The 18,455-nt window shown below is 44.3% G+C and overlaps 1 protein-coding gene across 3 annotated transcripts in view; it reads right to left on the bottom strand.

Moving 5' to 3' along the window:
• LOC106579989 (adhesion G-protein coupled receptor D2) overlaps window positions 1-15,438 on the bottom strand; it is a 45,971-nt gene extending 30,533 nt beyond the window's left edge. The window contains exons 1-14 of one of the 3 annotated variants that reach the window (XM_014160486.2): window positions 14,683-15,438; window positions 14,343-14,410; window positions 14,021-14,081; window positions 13,368-13,613; window positions 12,322-12,951; window positions 10,976-11,101; window positions 10,634-10,728; window positions 10,125-10,415; window positions 8,945-9,056; window positions 8,401-8,535; window positions 5,483-5,591; window positions 5,125-5,230; window positions 4,903-4,958; window positions 4,405-4,531 (exon numbers count right to left, since the gene is read on the bottom strand). In XM_014160486.2, coding sequence (XP_014015961.1) covers window positions 4,405-4,531; window positions 4,903-4,958; window positions 5,125-5,230; window positions 5,483-5,591; window positions 8,401-8,535; window positions 8,945-9,056; window positions 10,125-10,415; window positions 10,634-10,728; window positions 10,976-11,101; window positions 12,322-12,951; window positions 13,368-13,613; window positions 14,021-14,081; window positions 14,343-14,387 — 2,139 coding nt within the window. In that variant the 5' untranslated portion in view covers window positions 14,388-14,410; window positions 14,683-15,438. The remainder of the gene's footprint in view (window positions 1-4,404; window positions 4,532-4,902; window positions 4,959-5,124; window positions 5,231-5,482; window positions 5,592-8,400; window positions 8,536-8,944; window positions 9,057-10,124; window positions 10,416-10,633; window positions 10,729-10,975; window positions 11,102-12,321; window positions 12,952-13,367; window positions 13,614-14,020; window positions 14,082-14,342; window positions 14,411-14,682) is intronic. The other 2 variants (XM_014160484.2, XM_014160485.2) reach the window with 2 other exon arrangements.
• Between the last annotated feature and the right edge of the window lie 3,017 nt (window positions 15,439-18,455).

Raw genomic sequence — 18,455 nt, 5'->3', positions numbered from 1 at the left:
GGTATTCCTTAAAGAGGTGGGGTTTCAGGTGTCTCCGGAAGGTGGTGATTGACTCCGCTGTCCTGGCGTCGTGAGGGAGCTTGTTCCACCATTGGGGTGCCAGAGCAGCGAACAGTTTTGACTGGGCTGAGCGGGAACTGTGCTTCCTCAGAGGTAGGGGGGCCAGCAGGCCAGAGGTGGATGAACGCAGTGCCCTTGTTTGGGTGTAGGGCCTGATCAGAGCCTGAAGGTATGGAGGTGCCGTTCCCTTCACAGCTCCGTAGGCAATCACCATGGTCTTGTAGCGGATGCGAGCATCAACTGGAAGCCAGTGGAGAGAGCGGAGGAGCTGGGTGATGTGAGAGAACTTGGGAAGGTTGAACACCAGACGGGCTGCGGCGTTCTGGATGAGTTGTAGGGGTTTAATGGCACAGGCAGGGAGCCCAGCCAACAGCGAGTTGCAGTAATCCAGACGGAAGATGACAAGTGCCTGGATTAGGACCTGCGCCGCTTCCTGTGTGAGGCAGGGTCGTACTCTGCGAATGTTGTAGAGCATGAACCTACATGATCGGGTCACCGCCTTGATGTTAGTGGAGAACGACAGGGTGATGTCCAGGATCACGCCAAGGTTCTTAGCACTCTGGGAGGAGGACACAAGGGAGTTGTCAACCGTGATGGCGAGATCATGGAACGGGCAGTCCTTCCCCGGGAGGAAGAGCAGCTCCGTCTTGCCGAGGTTCAGCTTGAGGTGGTGATCCGTCATCCACACTGATATGTCTGACAGACATGCAGAGATGCGATTCGCTGCCTGGTTATCAGAAGGGGGAAAGGAGAAGATTAATTGTGTGTCGTCTGCATAGCAATGATAGGACAGACCATGTGAGGATATGACAGAGCCAAGTGACTTGGTGTATAGCGAGAATAGGAGAGGGCCTAGAACAGAGCCCTGGGGGACACCAGTGGTGAGAGCGCATGGTGCGGAGACAGATTCTCGCCACGCCACCTGGTAGGAGCGACCTGTCAGGTAGGACGCAATCCAAGCGTGGGCCGCGCCGGAGATGCCCAGGTCGGAGAGGGTGGAGAGGAGGATCTGATGGTTCACAGTATCAAAGGCAGCAGATAGGTCTAGAAGGATGAGAGCAGAGGAGAGAGAGTTAGCTTTAGCAGTGCGGAGAGCCTCCGTGACACAGAGAAGAGCAGTCTCAGTTGAATGCCCAGTCTTGAAACCTGACTGATTAGGATCAAGAAGGTCATTCTGAGAGAGATAGCAGGAGAGCTGGCCAAGGACGGCACGTTCAAGAGTTTTGGAGAGAAAAGAAAGAAGGGATACTGGTCTGTAGTTGTTGACATCGGAGGGATCGAGTGTAGGTTTTTTTCAGAAGGGGTGCAACTCTCGCTCTCTTGAAGACGGAAGGGACGTAGCCAGCGGTCAAGGATGAGTTGATGAGCGAGGTGAGGTAGGGAAGAAGGTCTCCGGAAATGGTCTGGAGAAGAGAGGAGGGGATAGGGTCAAGTGGGCAGGTTGTTGGGCGGCCGGCCGTCACAAGACGCGAGATTTCATCTGGAGAGAGAGGGGAGAAAGAGGTCAAAGCACAGGGTAGGGCAGTGTGAGCAGGACCAGCGGTGTCGTTTGACTTAGCAAACGAGGATCGGATATCGTCAACCTTCTTTTCAAAATGGTTGACGAAGTCATCCGCAGAGAGGGAGGAGGGGGGGGAGGAGGATTCAGGAGGGAGGAGAAGGTAGCAAAGAGCTTCCTAGGGTTAGAGGCAGATGCTTGGAATTTAGAGTGGTAGAAAGTGGCTTTAGCAGCAGAGACAGAAGAGGAGAATGTAGAGAGGAGGGAGTGAAAGGATGCTAGGTCCGCAGGGAGGCGAGTTTTCCTCCATTTCCGCTCGGCTGCCCGGAGCCCTGTTCTGTGAGCTCGTAGTGAGTCGTCGAGCCACGGAGCAGGAGGGGAGGACCGAGCCGGCCTGGAGGATAGGGGACAGAGAAAATCAACGGATGCAGAAAGGGAGGAGAGGAGGGTTGAGGAGGCAGAATCAGGAGATAGGTTGGAGAAGGTTTGAGCAGAGGGAAGAGATGATAGGATGGAAGAGGAGAGAGTAGCGGGAGAGAGAGAGCGAAGGTTGGGACGGCGCAATACCATCCGAGTAGGGGCAGAGTGAGAAGTGTTGGATGAGAGCAAGAGGGAAAAGGATACAAGGTAGTGGTCGGAGATTTGGAGGGGAGTTGCAATGAGATTAGTGGAAGAACAGCATCTAGTAAAGATGAGGTCAAGCGTATTGCCTGCCTTGTGAGTAGGGGGGGAAGTTGAGAGGGTGAGGTCAAAAGAGGAGAGGAGTGGAAAGAAGGAGGCAGAGAGGAATGAGTCAAAGGTAGACATGGGGAGGTTAAAGTCACCCAGAACTGTGAGAGGTGAGCCATCCTCAGGAAAGGAACTTATCAAGGCGTCAAGCTCATTGATGAACTCTCCAAGGGAACCTGGAGGGCGATAAATGATAAGGATGTTAAGCTTGAAAGGGCTGGTAACTGTGACAGCATGGAATTCAAATGAGGAGATAGACAGATGGGTCAGGGGAGAAAGAGAGAATGTCCACTTGGGAGAGATGAGGATTCCAGTGCCACCACCCCGCTGGCTCGATGCTCTAGGGGTATGCGAGAACACGTGGGCAGACGAAGAGAGAGCAGTAGGAGTAGCAGTGTTATCTGTGGTAATCCATGTTTCGGTCAGCGCCAGGAAGTCTAGGGACTGGAGGGTAGCATAGGCTGAGATGAACTCAGCCTTGTTGGCTGCAGACCGGCAGTTCCAGAGGCTGCCGGAGACCTGGAACTCCACGTGGGTCGTGAGCGCTGGGACCACCAGGTTAGAGTGGCAGCGGCCACGCGGTGTGAAGCGTTTGTATGGCCTGTGCAGAGGGGAGAGAACAGGGATAGACAGACACATAGTTGACAAGCTACAGAAGTGTTGTTTCTTGTATTATTGTCTCTTGTGTCTTTAGAGAACTGTTTCACTTTGATATCCTTTTTCTTCTGTCCTGATTTTTTCTTTCTTTTCTTCTGTTAACTAGATATTCTTTGTTGTTCTTCGTTAGCTAGCTAGCTTCTTCCAAAAGAGTCCCTAGCAACTGCTTAGCAACTGGTAAACAATTCAGCTAGCTAAGATAACTACAATTTTATGAAAAATAGTTATTTTTCAAAAGCCTATCTTCTTTGTTTGTTGCTTGTTTTTTCTCCTCTTCAGTCTTGCAGTTTTCTTTTGCTTTTTTCCGATGTACTTCACTCTAAAAACCATGTAAATTTCAATATTTGTAGGAGCTCATTTTTCAGCTGCTGCTGCTCAAATTGGAGTTCCGGAACGTTTTCCGGAACGCTAATGTTTTGCTTTCGCTGTAAAGCCTTTTGGAAATCGGACATTGTGGTTAGATTAACGAGAGTCTTATCTTTCATATGGTGTAAAATAGTCCTATGTTTGAGAACTTTGAATTATGACATTTTGTGGTTTTAAATTTGGCGCTCTGATGTGTCACTGGCTGTTGAATAGTGCGGGACGATTTCATCCCACCTACCCTAGAGAGGTTAAATCATTATTTATTGAAGTTCTTCCCTCTCATCATCATTGAATCTCTGCTAGCTAGCTTCATGCCAATAATTTGTTTAGCATAGCAACATTGAATGAATAGAATGATTAGAATTAACGACTGGGTCAAAACATGATCAAATAACTAACGACCAGCTTGCTTGGGTAGCAGCTTCACAATGCAAAAACTAATTTACTCTTTAAAATAATGTTTTTGTATGAATGTTTTTACCCCTTTTTCTCCCCAATTTCATCATATCCAATTGGTAACTACAGTCTCCCCTAAACCGGACAACGCTGGGCCAATTGTGCGCCGCCTCATGGGTCTCCCGGTCGCGGCCGGCTGCGACACAGCCCAGGATCGAACCTGGGTCTGTAGTGATGCCTCTAGCACTGCGTTGCCTTAGACCACGGTGCCACTCGAGAGGCCTTTAATTAAAACATTTAATTAATAACCGTTTTATAAAAGCGATAATGCCCTCGAACCCGGGAATTATCGTGTGACAACTCCCTCCAAGACCTGTATTCAACTTATTGGCATGTAGAACGGTTGCCAAATCGTTTATCAAAACATCAATTCAATATTTTCATTAAAACATTATTTTAAAGAGTATATAATTTTTTGCATTGTAAAGTTGCTACCCAAGCGGGCTGGTCGTTCGTTATTTTCTCATGTTTCGACCCACTCAGAACAGCCCTTGTCGGGAGTTGTCACATGATAATTCTCAGGTTCTCAGGCATGATTACCGAACTATACAGACTACAAGTGTCTGTTGACTATTCTCTATTGCACTATTTCACAACGTGGAGTGTGAGGAATTGTGGAGGGTAGAATGGACCTTTACCTGGACTTCATAGACTTGCAGCAGCAGGGCAAAGTTGGTGGTGTGGTTGCAGAAGCAGACAGTGGAGTCGTAGTGTTTAGAGATGACCTCACAGCCTTTAGTAGACCACCACCCACCTGACTCTGGCCTAGACGGGGACAACAGTTTCATAACAATGTATGGTAACCATTACACTAATAAATAATAAATCTGATTTCTATAGATGTAAGCCGGTTACTGTTTTTTGTCATGAATATTATTCTGGAGGCAGCTCTGCAGAGTGGTCACTACCAGCCAAAGCCACAAAATCATACAATCTGATTTTAACCCTAACCTTAACCACACTGCGAACCCTAATCTTAAATTAAATCCAAAAAGCACATTTATACAATAAAGCCAATTTTGACTTTGCAGCTGGCCCTCTAGAGGAAATCGCTCAGTTCTGCCTCCAGGACAAGACTCATCCCAATAAACGTCAACCTGCTGGACGTAATGAAAATTTGCTGTCGTTATACTCACATCAGATCAAAGTCCCAGAATGCACAGACTGGGTCATACACGGTCCCTGCAGAATTCTGAAGCAATCGATGGAAAAGGACAATTTCACACTTACGGTAAAGGACAGGCTTATGAAGGAGAACAAGGGGGATATACGGTATCATATTCTCTGTGGAAGAGGCAGAGGTATATAGTGCATAGAGGAATATAGTCCATGTGAGTGTGAGACACTGAGGTCTTTACTTGAGCTCTGTGTTGGAGCTGGAAGCGCACAGCCATGCTGACAGGCAGTCCGTCCCCCAGGACTGTAGTAGAGATGACAGAGGAGCCCAGGATGGTGCCCAGGTACCTGACACACATAGCACAGCACAGGCCTTAAGGTGGCAGTCACGCATAAGACTGGATATCAACACTGGATCATGCTCGGTAGGCACTAATGGAAAAAAGTCTTATTGGAAAATGAAAATTAATATCCTTAATGAACTGATTCAAATCGGCAATCGTTCATGAAAAAACGACTCGCCCTGTTTCAAATTATTTCTCCTTATTTCGTGCCTACTGAATGTGACCTTGGTCTGAAAAAAGTTCTCATCTTCCATACCTCTGGATGCCATCGGTGACGATGGGAAACATGGTGATGTTCTCCTCCGCGTTGAAAAGAGGCCGCAGGGAACTGTACCACGTGTTGACCACAGTCACCTTCTGGAAGCCTGCTCAAACATCAACATCAACATCTCCACTAACCAAACTAAGTGTCTCTCTCTTCTAAGAACACTAGACAGCTTAACAATGCAGCAGTAAGTGGGAACACAGATCAACGTTATCTCTCACAATAGCCAGTTAATATAGATTGTAATGAGTAGTTGACTAAAGTCAAGGCCTTGGGAGTGCAAATGGATGAAAACATACTGTCTGTATTAGTACATATCCCACTGGGCATGAAGTGGGTGAATCGATGTTGTTTCAACGTCATTTGTCAACTTATTGTGACGTGGAATCTTCGTGGAAAATACATTCCATTTAAAAAAAGTAATCAACGTAAACTGTTGTTTTGAGGGTGAAATTTCAACCACATGATTATGTCATCATGGTAACCAAATGTCAACATAGACAAACCTTGCATAGCATATGTTGAATTTGTACCTTTTAATCAATGTCAGATCTTCAACATTATATTTGCTATCAAAAAATAAAATAATTGTCTGGGCGGCACCTCCTACTGGAGAATTGATCTATCTACCGATCCAGGGTTTAAACCAAGCCAAGCCCTGCTTTGCTTTGATATTTTGTCATTGACTATAACCAATGTGCTATTGTGAGAATGAATGTTGAGAGATCTCCACTTAAAAACTAAATAGATTCATTGTTATACACTAGGCCGAGGGTTTCAAGTTCGGTTTGATTTAAAAAATGTCCATTGCTCATGTTTCTTGGCCCATGCAAGTCTCTTCTTACTATTGGTGTCCTTTAGTAGTGGTTTCTTTACAGCAATTCGACCATGAAGGCCTGACTCATGCAGTCTCCTCTGAACAGTTGATGTTGAGATGTGTCTGTTACTTGAACTCTGTGAAGCATTTATTTGGGCTGCAATCTGAGGTGCAGTTAACTCTAATGAACTTATCCTCTGCAGCAGAAGTAACTCTGGGTCTTCCTTTCCTGTGGCGGTCCTCATGAGAGCCAGTTTCATCATAGCGCTTGATGGTTTTTGCGACTGCACTTGAAGAAACTTTCAAAGTTCTTGAAGTTTTCCGGATTGACTGACCTTCATGTCTTAAAGTAATGATGGACTGTCGTTTCTCTTTACTTATTAGAGCTGTTCTTGCCATAATATGGACTTGGTCTTTTACCACATAGAGCTATCTTCTGTATACCACCCCAACCTTGTCACAACACAACTGATTGGCTCAAACACATTAAGAAGGAAAGAAATTCCACAAATTAACTTTTAACAAGGCACACCTTTTAATTGAAATGCATTTCAGGTGACTACCTCATGAAGCTGGTTGAGCGAATGCCAAGAGTGTGCAAAGCTGTCATCAAGGCAAAGGGTGACTACTTTGAAGAATCTCAAATATAAAATATATTTTGATATGTTTAACACTTTCTAGGTTACTACATGATTCCATATGTGTTGTTTCATAGTTTTGATGTCTTCACTATTATTCTACAGTGTTGAAAATAGTAAAAATAAAGAAAAACCCTTGAATGAGTAGGTGTGTCCAAACTTTTGACTGGTACTTTATCTTCTGCTTGGATAGCTCCATCTGACTTAGTCTGACTTTAATTCCACTTCGTAAACAAATGAATAATTGATAGGTTGTATTCACGTCTCCATCCCAACCAAAATCGAAGTTAAAGAATAGGACTAAATCAAACCTTATTTAAAGTGCATTTAATGTTTGATATGATTTAGTTCTTTAACTTCGATTTTTGGTTGAGATGGAGTCGAAAATTCCACATACCCATTATTAATTTGTAGTAAACTGAAATTAAAGCCAGTGGCACAGATGGAACTATCCAAGCAGAATATAAATATCCTTCAAAATGTTGATATTTGGTTGCGTTGACAACCAAACCCAATTCAAAATCACTTTTGAAATAAAATAAATTGCCTATGGACTTGTTGACAACCAGTTTTTACATTGAAAAGAAGGATCCGATCCTTAAGAGGTTGTTGATATTAGGTTAGGTTGTCAACCAAACACAATTCAATATTACTTTTGTAATACAGTAAATAGCCTATTTTACAAACTAAAGTAACATTCAACATTAAAATGAGTAACACATCCATGGCCACATTTTGAAGTTACTGTAACTATAAATGTCTTCTTATGTCATCATATAAAGTGTGGATGTTCAAGATAACATGGATAGGTTGTCGCAGGTCTGTGGATATCTTCAGAATTGCTGCAATAAGCCGTGCAGAATCTCGAAAGGCATTGGTCACTTGCACCATGTACTTTTAATGTAATCTCAAATGCAATCTAGGTCATTTAGTTTTGCTATTAGATGAATCACAGTGATAACACATTAATCTGGTATATAAATAAACAAAATATCTGACATTGTATTCCCATTTGAACTTTGCTGTGATTTTACACGGTTGAAAGCGCAGTGACACACATTTGGGTGACAAGTAACCCAAAAATCTGACATTGTTTTTCCATTGGAATTTGGTTGTGCTTTTAGATGGTTGAAAGCATGGTGATAACACACTGGAAATTTAACAAACTTTACGTTTTAGTTTTGAGTGGGTGAATGTAGGTTGTAGTCTCATTGATCAACATCTCAACCAAAAATGACCCAATTATCCACATTGAAATGACATGGCGTGCCCAGTGGGATGTGCCTATAAAACAGTGCTTGATAAATGTGTGGTATTTCAAATAAAATCCTTCTTCACTAGGTGTTTACTGTTGGAATGTGGAATGCATGGTTGAGATTGTAAAGCACTAGGCTATGGCTGAAGGAGTGCAGAGGAGATATGGACATTACAGCACTCTCAGGGTTGTCTCTCACCTTTGTCATGGAGATTCTGCATGTTCTGCGTGGGGACTGAGATACAGTCTATGTTGGTGTCGATCGCCACGTCTGGACCACAGAACTTAGGCCCGCTAGATCCCTCTCCGAGACTCTGCTGCTGAACCTCCAGCTCTGAATCACATCAACACACATTCTCAGTGGAATGAACAGAATACTGTAGTAAGAGGAATGGTTGTAGTAACAGCAGCACATCCTACAAAAAGTGCTAATGAGTAAACATGGAAAGGACAGAAAGGCCTGGACACTAAATGTTCCTATTTGCTATCAACCACCTGGGACCTGATGAAGAGCCCCTGTGGATAGGAATGTTGTCATTAAAGGTGTGGTGTACGGCCAATATACCACGGCTAAGGCCTGTATCCATAACAACAGCCCTTAGCCGTGGTATACTGGCCATGTACCACACCTTCTCGGGCCTTATTGCTTAATTCAATGGTCGGTCCGCTCTTTCAGCCTTTCAGCAGCTCACAGAACACACTAACATTCTAGAGAATGTAATGTACCCTACTAAGTGACTCACTGATGTTGGACCTGTGGATAAGTAGATGGTCCATTTCCGTCATCAGCTGAGTGCTCAGACTGGTCACCATGCGGTCAATGCTCTTGACCACAGCCATCGGTCCACTCACCACCTGGGGCACAGAGTGGGGATAAGGGAATGGGGTTTAATCATGGAGATATACTAGTCATTGGTAGGGCCAGGAGTTTCACCTGACCACGTGACCTAACCAGAATATTAAGCCCATAACTAGGACCCAGAGTTTGGTCAGGCGGTCAGGAGACTCCTGGCTGTGGTTATTGGATAGAGCAGAGACTGTGGGTGAAGCACTGCTATGTGGATGTTTCAGTCCTCTAGCTGCTCTAATACATTCAGCCTGGCTGTGCTGTACTTCTGTGACCTTGGAGGGTAGAAAGGCCTGGGGGAGGGGAGGTGGGGGAGGTGGGTGAAATGGGGGAGGCAAAATCTCTGCAACAACATGAACGCTTATCATATGGCTAGCACTAGGATACATAGACATGCGATACTTGCGGTTTATATGAACTATAATGTGAGACACGTCTGAGTAATTGTTTTGGATGTGATATGTTAACCATAATAGCACGCCACACTTCACTGTGCTCCTTTAAAGAACATTCAACAAAGACAATAATGGATATTATCTTCAAAATGTTCACACACATTTAAACATGACCAGAGATCATAATAGTCTGTGAACAAGTGCTGCTTACAATATACAAATTAGACCTGTTCATTGTCATGACAGATTCTGATGCAAACCAGAGCAGATTAAATTTAGTGTATCTGCGATGAAGTTTGATCAAGACTCAACCCTATGTGCTCGTACAAGTACACTTATCTAGCCAAGCGTAAGCGTTCATTTGATCGTTTCTCATTCACAGTATCCATTTGATCTTACTGCCCTCTAGTGGAGATATCCTCAAATAATACTGCCATACTCCGTATGATGTCATGTTTCATGTTTTGTGTGGACCTCAGGAAGAGTAGCTGCTGCTTTTGCAACAGCTAATGGGGATCCTAATAAAAATACCAAAATACCAAATACTCCAGTAGTCGTGTTTATGTTCCCAACACCTTGGCGGCACTACCTCCACCGGATCCCAGACCATGTTTTAGCCTGCCTCTCTGGTACCTGATGTGAGAAGGGCTTTATAAATACGTTTGAATAATTGATTGGTACCTGTTTGATGGCCTGCCACTTGGGGGCGTTGTCCTGGCTAATGATGCTGTCAGCCACAGTGATAAAGGTGTGGCTGAGCTCCCCAGCGCTGGTGGTGGCAAGGCTGCCGTTGCCTTCCACGGCTGTGTCTGTGGGCACGTCTGCAGCCCACGCTAGCAGCTGGACCAGGGACAGCATGTCCCCAGGCTGCAGCCCCTCCCTGGTGTCCTCCAGGGCCTGCCTGGACATGTTGAGCAGACTGGACGCCTGACCCCAGCTCATCTGGATCCCTGGCTGCCCCCCCATCACACCCTTCATGCCGTAATACACATACACAGATGCACGCGGGGACACACGCATCCACACATACACAGCAGAGGACGGAGAGGAAATCCAAAACAGGGTTCAAGAATATTGAACTCACTGACAGAACAACGTTTATTGCTGTGTCAAGTTGAGTAGGTTAGAGATAAATCGTAAATGTCCTAATCCAGACAGGCAACCAATGATTTATAGTAATCAGTCTTTACCTGCGTTCCATTGGAGAGCTGCATGAGGTGGTGCATGAAGGGACTGGGATGGGAGCGCTGAGACTCACTCAACTCCTTCATCTTAACATAGCGCTCTGTAAGAAACAGTTGTGTCAGAGACACTGGTTCCTCTCTGATGTTTGGTGATGGTAGTTACTAGCATTGTACAAAGTCACAAATATTAATGTTCAGTCAGTTTCCCTAATGTGATGCAAAATTAATTTCACTAGTCTGTTCAGAAATGGACAACTTATGGGTGTACAGTAAAGAGCCATGTTCGTTACAGTATGTGAGTAATGGTCTAGTCGTAGGTAGTGGCAGTCTAGGTAGTGGTTGACTCACCCCTGCTGGTCCTGCAGATGAAGGGCAGTCTGGTGGAGCAGTCTGCAGAGTCATACAGGGGGAGCTGTTGACTAGACCAGCCCTCCAGAGTCCTGCAGCCCTGCATATCCCTCTGCCTGTGGACCGCTGCTCACGCACACACACACACGCACGCGCACACACACACACACACACACACACACACACACACACACACACACACACACACACACACACACACACACACACACACACACACACACACACACACACACACACAGCATGAGACAGCTCCAATGACTACATCATCTGTTTATGTTCTAATAAAGTTCATGGAAATACATATTTAAATTAATTGCTTGCATCAAGTGAGCTCTTGATTTTGTGACACCTCTGTTTAATCATTAGTCCTCTAAGTATTTGGTTCAACTCAGCATGCTGTAGCCTAACATAGTTTTGTTAAAATTGATAGCAATTTACAAGTGTAATACCGTTATACTTTCATATTCAACATATTCAACAACCTTTGAAAACGTAGACAATTCCTTCCAATTGATTTGACCGTGTTTTTACTGAGAATGTATGCCGGCAAAAAGCCCCTCCATTGTGAGTCAGTTCACTTGTTACACACAGCAATGAAATCCATTATCTTTCATGACGGTTAAACATTTGATTGGTTTTCACTATTGAGTAGAGCTCCATTCTCTTCGTAAAGCAGACCTCATACTTGCGCGAATCCCCCTCCCTCTGCCCTCCACATGGCCTTTAGCCAGTGAACCACGCCAACCAGTTTCCACTCCCCCATGTATCTCTCTCAGACAGACATACTGGATGTGTTAAGGCAGACAGCCACTGGGTTAACTGGCCTCTTTCGAGGTAGATCACCCAGAATGACTCAAACCAACCAACTGATGGGAGACTGGGAACAACCACCACTGCCTCAGTATTGGATTAGTAATAGAAACAGATTGGTCTGGAAGAAGGGCCGTAGGTTTGCCATAGAAAGTCCTATAGAGGATGCACCATAAGATCATTAAAAGGCTATGTGGAAGAATCAAAAGACCAACATTCTGATCAAAACCTGCAGGAGGCAACCCAAATAACGTGAGCTGAATTTTATGTGTGAACAAATCCTTCATAAATTTGAAGTACCTCAATAGGAGCAAGAGACCACAAAGGGGGCAGGTGAAACAATATGGCTGACAGTAAGTTTTGGTAAAAATTCAGCTAAGATGACAATTCAACCAAAACTGAAAATATATCAACCTGGAATCAAAAGATCAACCAATAGAAAAGAGCCGATCAGATTATAGCTCGATTTTATGTAGGGGTATCTCAATGCTGTGTGACTGTAGATGCAGTCTCACCTGGGCAGAACAGCATGGCTGGCACCTCTCCGACCACTGGGTGACGGGTCATATTATCTATACTCCAGGTAAAGATAGCGTCCTGGGTCAAAGATGAGCAGCCATTCAGGGCAAGGAACTGCCTCTGCTCCAAGGCTGTGTCCCAGACATTCAGATCTGTGATATTCCCTACAAAGGGCTCGGTGAAGTTCCCTCCAAACGAGTCCTGATCCTGCCCCAGGATAAGTATGCCATCTCCATGTATGTCCCTGGGGGTGTCAGACCCGGAGCCCATGTCCCCCCTCTCCCCGTCCACATAGATGGCCCAGTGGCCGTCAGTCTTGCGCCAGGTGACACAGAGGTGGTGCCAGGCCCCATCGTTGGGGAAGGATGCCTTGTAGGGGCGGTGCTGCCCATGAACAATGAGCGCCAGCAGGATACGTCCTGTCCCGTCAAACTGTCCGCGCAGCTGGAACTCGTTGGTGAAGACGGCCGCGGCGTAGGAGTACATGGTGGACACCTGGTCCCACTGGGGGTCCCACTGCACGCGGACACACACGCTCACCGCTGGCAGGGCTGGGAACGTCATGTTGACACGGCCGTAGCCCTCCTGGGAGTCCCTGGGGAAGTTCAGGGCTTGGAACAACACATCTAAATAGGTAGAGACAGAAGGGGATCACTTTCAACGCTAACCCTAACTCTAACCTAAGCCTAACCCTAAGCCTAACCCACAACACCCAAGTACAGATCATCATGCATATGGCATCAGGACAAGATCTTAATTTGAGCCAGTTTTCTACAGCAGGAAAACAATCCTGCAGCAATAGGACATGTGAATTATTATGTGGATTATAATTAATGGACATTTTTGTAGGGATTGATACATTTTTTCATTAGGACAAATCAAGTCTGAAATTTCAAAGTGGAAATTACTAACTTCAGAAGCCTTTTTAAAAATCAAATACACTACAAGTTTGCGTTTCCTGCTGTGAAGGACAATTCTCAGCAACAAAAGAGTGATCAAATTATGATCCTACATCTGTAGGTGTTTAAGTTGCTAAACTCACACTGTTTGGCAAGGACCAGAGACCTGCTGGTTGGCCTGTTGGGGTCTCTGACCCACATGGGTCCATGCAGGCCTGCCTGCCTGATGAGCTCCAGGGTTCCCTCCTCGTCTTCAGGCTGGCCCAGGGTGGTGAGGGAGCTGAACTGGCCCCTGCAGAAGCTCCCTGCCTGGGAGAAGGCCAGGGACACGTTGACCAGCTGGAACACCCAGTCTGATGTTTGATGGACCAGGCGCAGACTGCTGCCCTCTGTCAATATGACACCAGGAACACACAACCACAAATAGGCATGGATCAGTCCACATGTGGATATTATACCTTACAGGAACACTTCTATCAACTTGGGGCGGCAGGGTAGCCTAGTGTTTAGAGCGATGGACTAGTAACTGAAAGGTTGCAAGTTCAAATCCCCGAGCTGACAAGGTACAAATCTGTCGTTCTGCCCCTGAACAGGAAGTTAACCTACTGTTCCTAGGCTGTCATTGAAAATAAGAATTTGCTCTTAACTGACTTGCCTAGTTAAATAAAGGTAAAAAATAAAATAAATAAAAATCTCTTTGAGCAAATCTCTATGGAAACAACATGGAATAGCCTTGGTATACAAAAGAGTTTCAAGCATCGTGCATCAAATTGTGATGGGCAGTTCCAGAACTCACCATCTGAGCCCCTCTCTTCTCTGTCTAGCCCTGGCTGAGTTGGCTCACATTCACACAGCACCTACCATAGATGAAACATTTACACTGCTTTATTCTGTTGGCTATGGCATAGACATGTAATATCCTTGATATTTATTTATCCAATAATCTCAAAATAGAAACAAACAGAATAATCAGTCAAATGAATAGTTGTGTTAAGCCTATCAAACGTGTCAGGTCTACCAACGAAAGCATGAATTTCTCAAATAAAACACTGAAAAGGTGAACTTTTTTCTCTCTCCAGTTGATTTCCTAGTTTACATAAGAAAGGAATAGACATTACCACTATGCAACAGAGCAGAACCAGAGTCAGCAGGGCTCCAGTCATCTCTACTTCTCTATGTTCCACAGCTGGAAGAAAACACAATGCTTACTGGCCTCTGCCTTTCAGGGAACATTTAGGTTTACTTCAATGGATCACACTGTAGTCTCTTTTCATATCAAAGACAAATTCAGCTCTGTTCAACAATAAAATGTCTAACAAAGCACAAACACATACTGTGTGGTTAAACAGTATTTGAAAGATGATAGGTACTATAATATATTTTTGGTATATTTCTAAGAGAACTATGTCAAATAAAATAGCTGTACACGTCTCCTTATCTAACACATATGAAAGGTACCTCAGACCCAGACTGCAACATGTGATGAGTAACTGGGCTTACTGTAGACTCAGGCTGCTCCCGCTCCAGCTCTCACTGCTCAGTGTTACTCCAAGGCTGCTGCAACTCTCCTTACGTCCTGATGACCACTACTCCCATGTACTGTGTGTCCTCTGACATATGCCCAGTCCGTTCATCCAGTGTCCAGCTCCAGTCTCCAGCATGTGCTGGCTAACTGGCCTCTGTGGAGAAGCCACTGCCATACATGGTGAAGAGCGTCTGTCTGTTGCTGCCAGCCAGGAGGTACAAATCACAGCCTTTCTGTCCAACAGTCCACCTCTGCCTCCAGCCAGCCTTCTCCCCCCTCTCCCTCCACCTTCCTCAGCACCCGTGAATCAGAAGCACACTTTTGTCATGCAAATAGGGCCAATAAAAAAAAGATCCCTACTAACGCAAGCAGTGTCAAGCGTTTGGCACAGAGAGTTCATCAAGACCAGCAGGGTGGCAGACATTTCAGCACCCTTCCTATTAATGTCTTCTACTGCTGCTGAGTTCCTTTAAGTTGACTGTATACATACGGTATCAGTACATTAGTCAAGGGGATGCCATTTCACTACAGATGATAATAAATGCAACCAAAGTAAATGATTGGGCATCATCTATTTCAGGTAGTTTATTCCATATGTAGAACATACTTACACATACTTTCTTCTTAGATGTACATAGTGTACAGTATAGATTTGTACACATTTACAGCGAGTATACTGCATACCTGCACTGTATATTAAATGAACTAAATAGTATGGACTGTCTGTTCCGGAGGATCGCTCATGTGCCCCTAAGCACACACACACACACACACACACACACACACACACACACACACACACACACGTGGAAGACAAAGAGCTGCATTATTTATTCCCCCGCGCTCCAACTAACCCACAGTCTGAAAGCCACACCACAGACCCAGATCCACAAAGCCTGTTGCTGCTGCATCAAGATGGCCAACTCTCCCCTCCCTTTATCTGCTGTCTGAACAGAAGCCGGCTGCCTCCCATCATCCAGACCATCCACACTGGTTTGACCACGTAACCATCTTTTGCAAGTTTGCATTTGGAACAATTTAAATAGATGTCTCTCAGATGTATTGAAGGGTTGAAGATGTGCAACAGGCTACGTCTTGCACCTTCAGATTGTTTAAATTCCTCAGTTCATTGCAGAAAATGCATTGTCTGCAATGCCTATTAATCATCTCAACAGGCTTTATGAAGAGTATAAATTAGGTTCTAAGTACGTGTCTCTGTCCACCTTCTGTGTAAACAGTATAAGCCCTGTGTTGCTGACTCACTGCAGTAAAACACATCAGAGGTTGATGCATAAAACGTAACTACCACCTGTTCGCTCTATACACGGAGCTGACAAACACAATGGGTAGAGTTGCGATGTTTCCTCTGCTTCAGGATGGCAGCAAAGGACACATAAGCAAATACTTGAAGCTCATGGTGATGTTTACTGGAGTACCGATGGCTCATGCCATTTGACTTTTCAAAAGAAGTTGTACGTTTAACATGGGGGTTAAAGTTTATGAATCAACCCCATTGTTATGTTTGAGAGAGGTAGAGAAGGGATTTGTCTTGTGTGTTGGTGTGATAGGGGCATGAATTCAGGAAAGGTCTCTGTATGCATAAGACATTTTAAATCCCCATTCGAAAACATATTGATTGATGGTTTAATTAACTAACGGACAACACTCCGGCTTGCAATCCATATTAAACAAACTATTTATTGTCAGGGATTTCTGCCCTAAGTTCATACAAGAGACCACAGGAACGTCTTTGATCACAGGTTAGTTTGTTTAATAATGATTGCAAGCCGGATTGCAACCCAGAGTATACACTTACAGTGATTTGCAAGTAATACACTCAGTTCAAAAGATGGTGTTTTCCCTTTTAATCCCCTACTGAGGTTCACCCTGCCCAGGGTGATGTCCCTTAACTTCAATACCATATAAGCTCATAATTAATAGTTGTTAATACAAAGATGTCTCTGCTAGGCGGAGTTCAGTTTATTGTTATTTGCAGTTAGTTTCCCAATCCTTCTTCCTCCTATTGCTATCATGTGCTAGCAGAAGTAAGACTGGAACATAGCATCAACAGGAACTGAAAGTATAGTTTCAACAAACAGGCACATGACTTTTGTACAGTTGACCTCTTCATGCACTTACAAAGTGTCTACCACTGATTCTTCATCTCAAGATAAAGCAAAACATGAATCATTGTACAGGTGTTCCTATAATGTACAGATATTATAAAATGAATTTCACTCACCGCTTTGGAGGTACTACCTCCAACACAAACATTTCAATCAATTATTTTGGTTCACAAGGGAATGTAGCACAAATACGACAATCATCTCTTTGGTACATAGCATAATTAAATGGTTCCATATGATGGTCATGTCTGGGTATGGCCACAATAATAAGGGTCAGGATGGTGAAAATGACCATCGACTCTCGGACCACATCTTCCCTTTAAACAACATCTACAGTTGCCCCTCTATGGACAACGCTTACAAACCGAATGGGCCATCAGATCAATTTGGGCCCTGTGCTCGGGGTTTGGATCAATATCATCGAAATTGAATTTCTAATACAGGTCAAATTGATCAGGATCAAGTTCACTCTCAGGATCAGAGTTCACCCTCTCCATTCACCAGGGCAGGCTGAGAAGAGTGTCAACATCTTTAAGTACACAACTTCTTTACCCATGTCATACAGTCATTAACATACTAAGAACATACTCAAATCAATCGGTCAGTTTTCAAAAATCTTTCAGTTCCCAAATCATAATCAAAACCCAATTAATTATCCAACACAAAATTAGAATGACAATGCTTCAGTGATTGGTCCTAGTACTCAAAGTTAAAAACCCTCAAGTTAGCACATCGACACTGGCAGAATGTATATTTATATTAACATACAGCATAATTATCCATAATTATAGTATTCACTTTCTTATCGTGATCATAACCACAGATCAGTATCCCAATGCTTTCTTAATCTAAATGACTACATTTAGCAGTGTGTTAGACCTCTACAATCAACTTGATACCCCAAATTAAAGACAAGTCTAAATTAATTCTGGGCACAATTGACCCCCCCCCCCCTTCAGGCACTCAATCTTCTGGCGTCTCTTCATAGTCTTCTTCAGATAGCTTCATAGTTCAAGTGGATGGCCCATGATAATGTTCCAATTTCAATGTCTCACCCTTGCCAACCAGCATACCAGCAACGTGAGAGAAGTTTTGGAACGGATCTATCTCCATGCTTACTCCACGTGTACTCCTGTCACACTCCTGAGAGAAAAGGCATGTGAGAAAATCAGTTGATAGCTTTGATTGGATGCTGTACACCGGTTGCTGGCTCAGACTCAGGTCTCTCGGTAGAAGTGGTGCAGACAGGGCCAGATTGAACGCCTTTGTCGCTCTTCTTCAGCCGGTTACAGGGGGTTTTGAGGTTCACACCGTTCTCGTGGTCAAATTATTCCTTCCATGCATTAAGACAACGACTACAGTCACCCTCATGATAACCTCAAGAGAGGACAGATCAGAAACACAGTTTAGTTCAGTTAATTTCTGATTCAGGAAATCCAGACAAGCATTGACAATATGACAATTAGTACTTTTAGCAATTATTCTTAATACAAATCTCTAAACATATGTCAAAGAGAATTACAACCCAATCTGTTGATTTTTTTTTTCCTCCAAATTGGTTAATACTCCCCATCACACTG

The sequence above is a fragment of the Salmo salar genome, chromosome ssa20 (assembly GCF_905237065.1).
Source record: "Salmo salar chromosome ssa20, Ssal_v3.1, whole genome shotgun sequence".
In the NCBI taxonomy this organism is placed as follows: Eukaryota; Metazoa; Chordata; class Actinopteri; order Salmoniformes; family Salmonidae; genus Salmo; species Salmo salar.
Note: the sequence above shows the minus strand (reverse complement) of the source record. Positions and strands in the feature narration are given on the sequence as shown.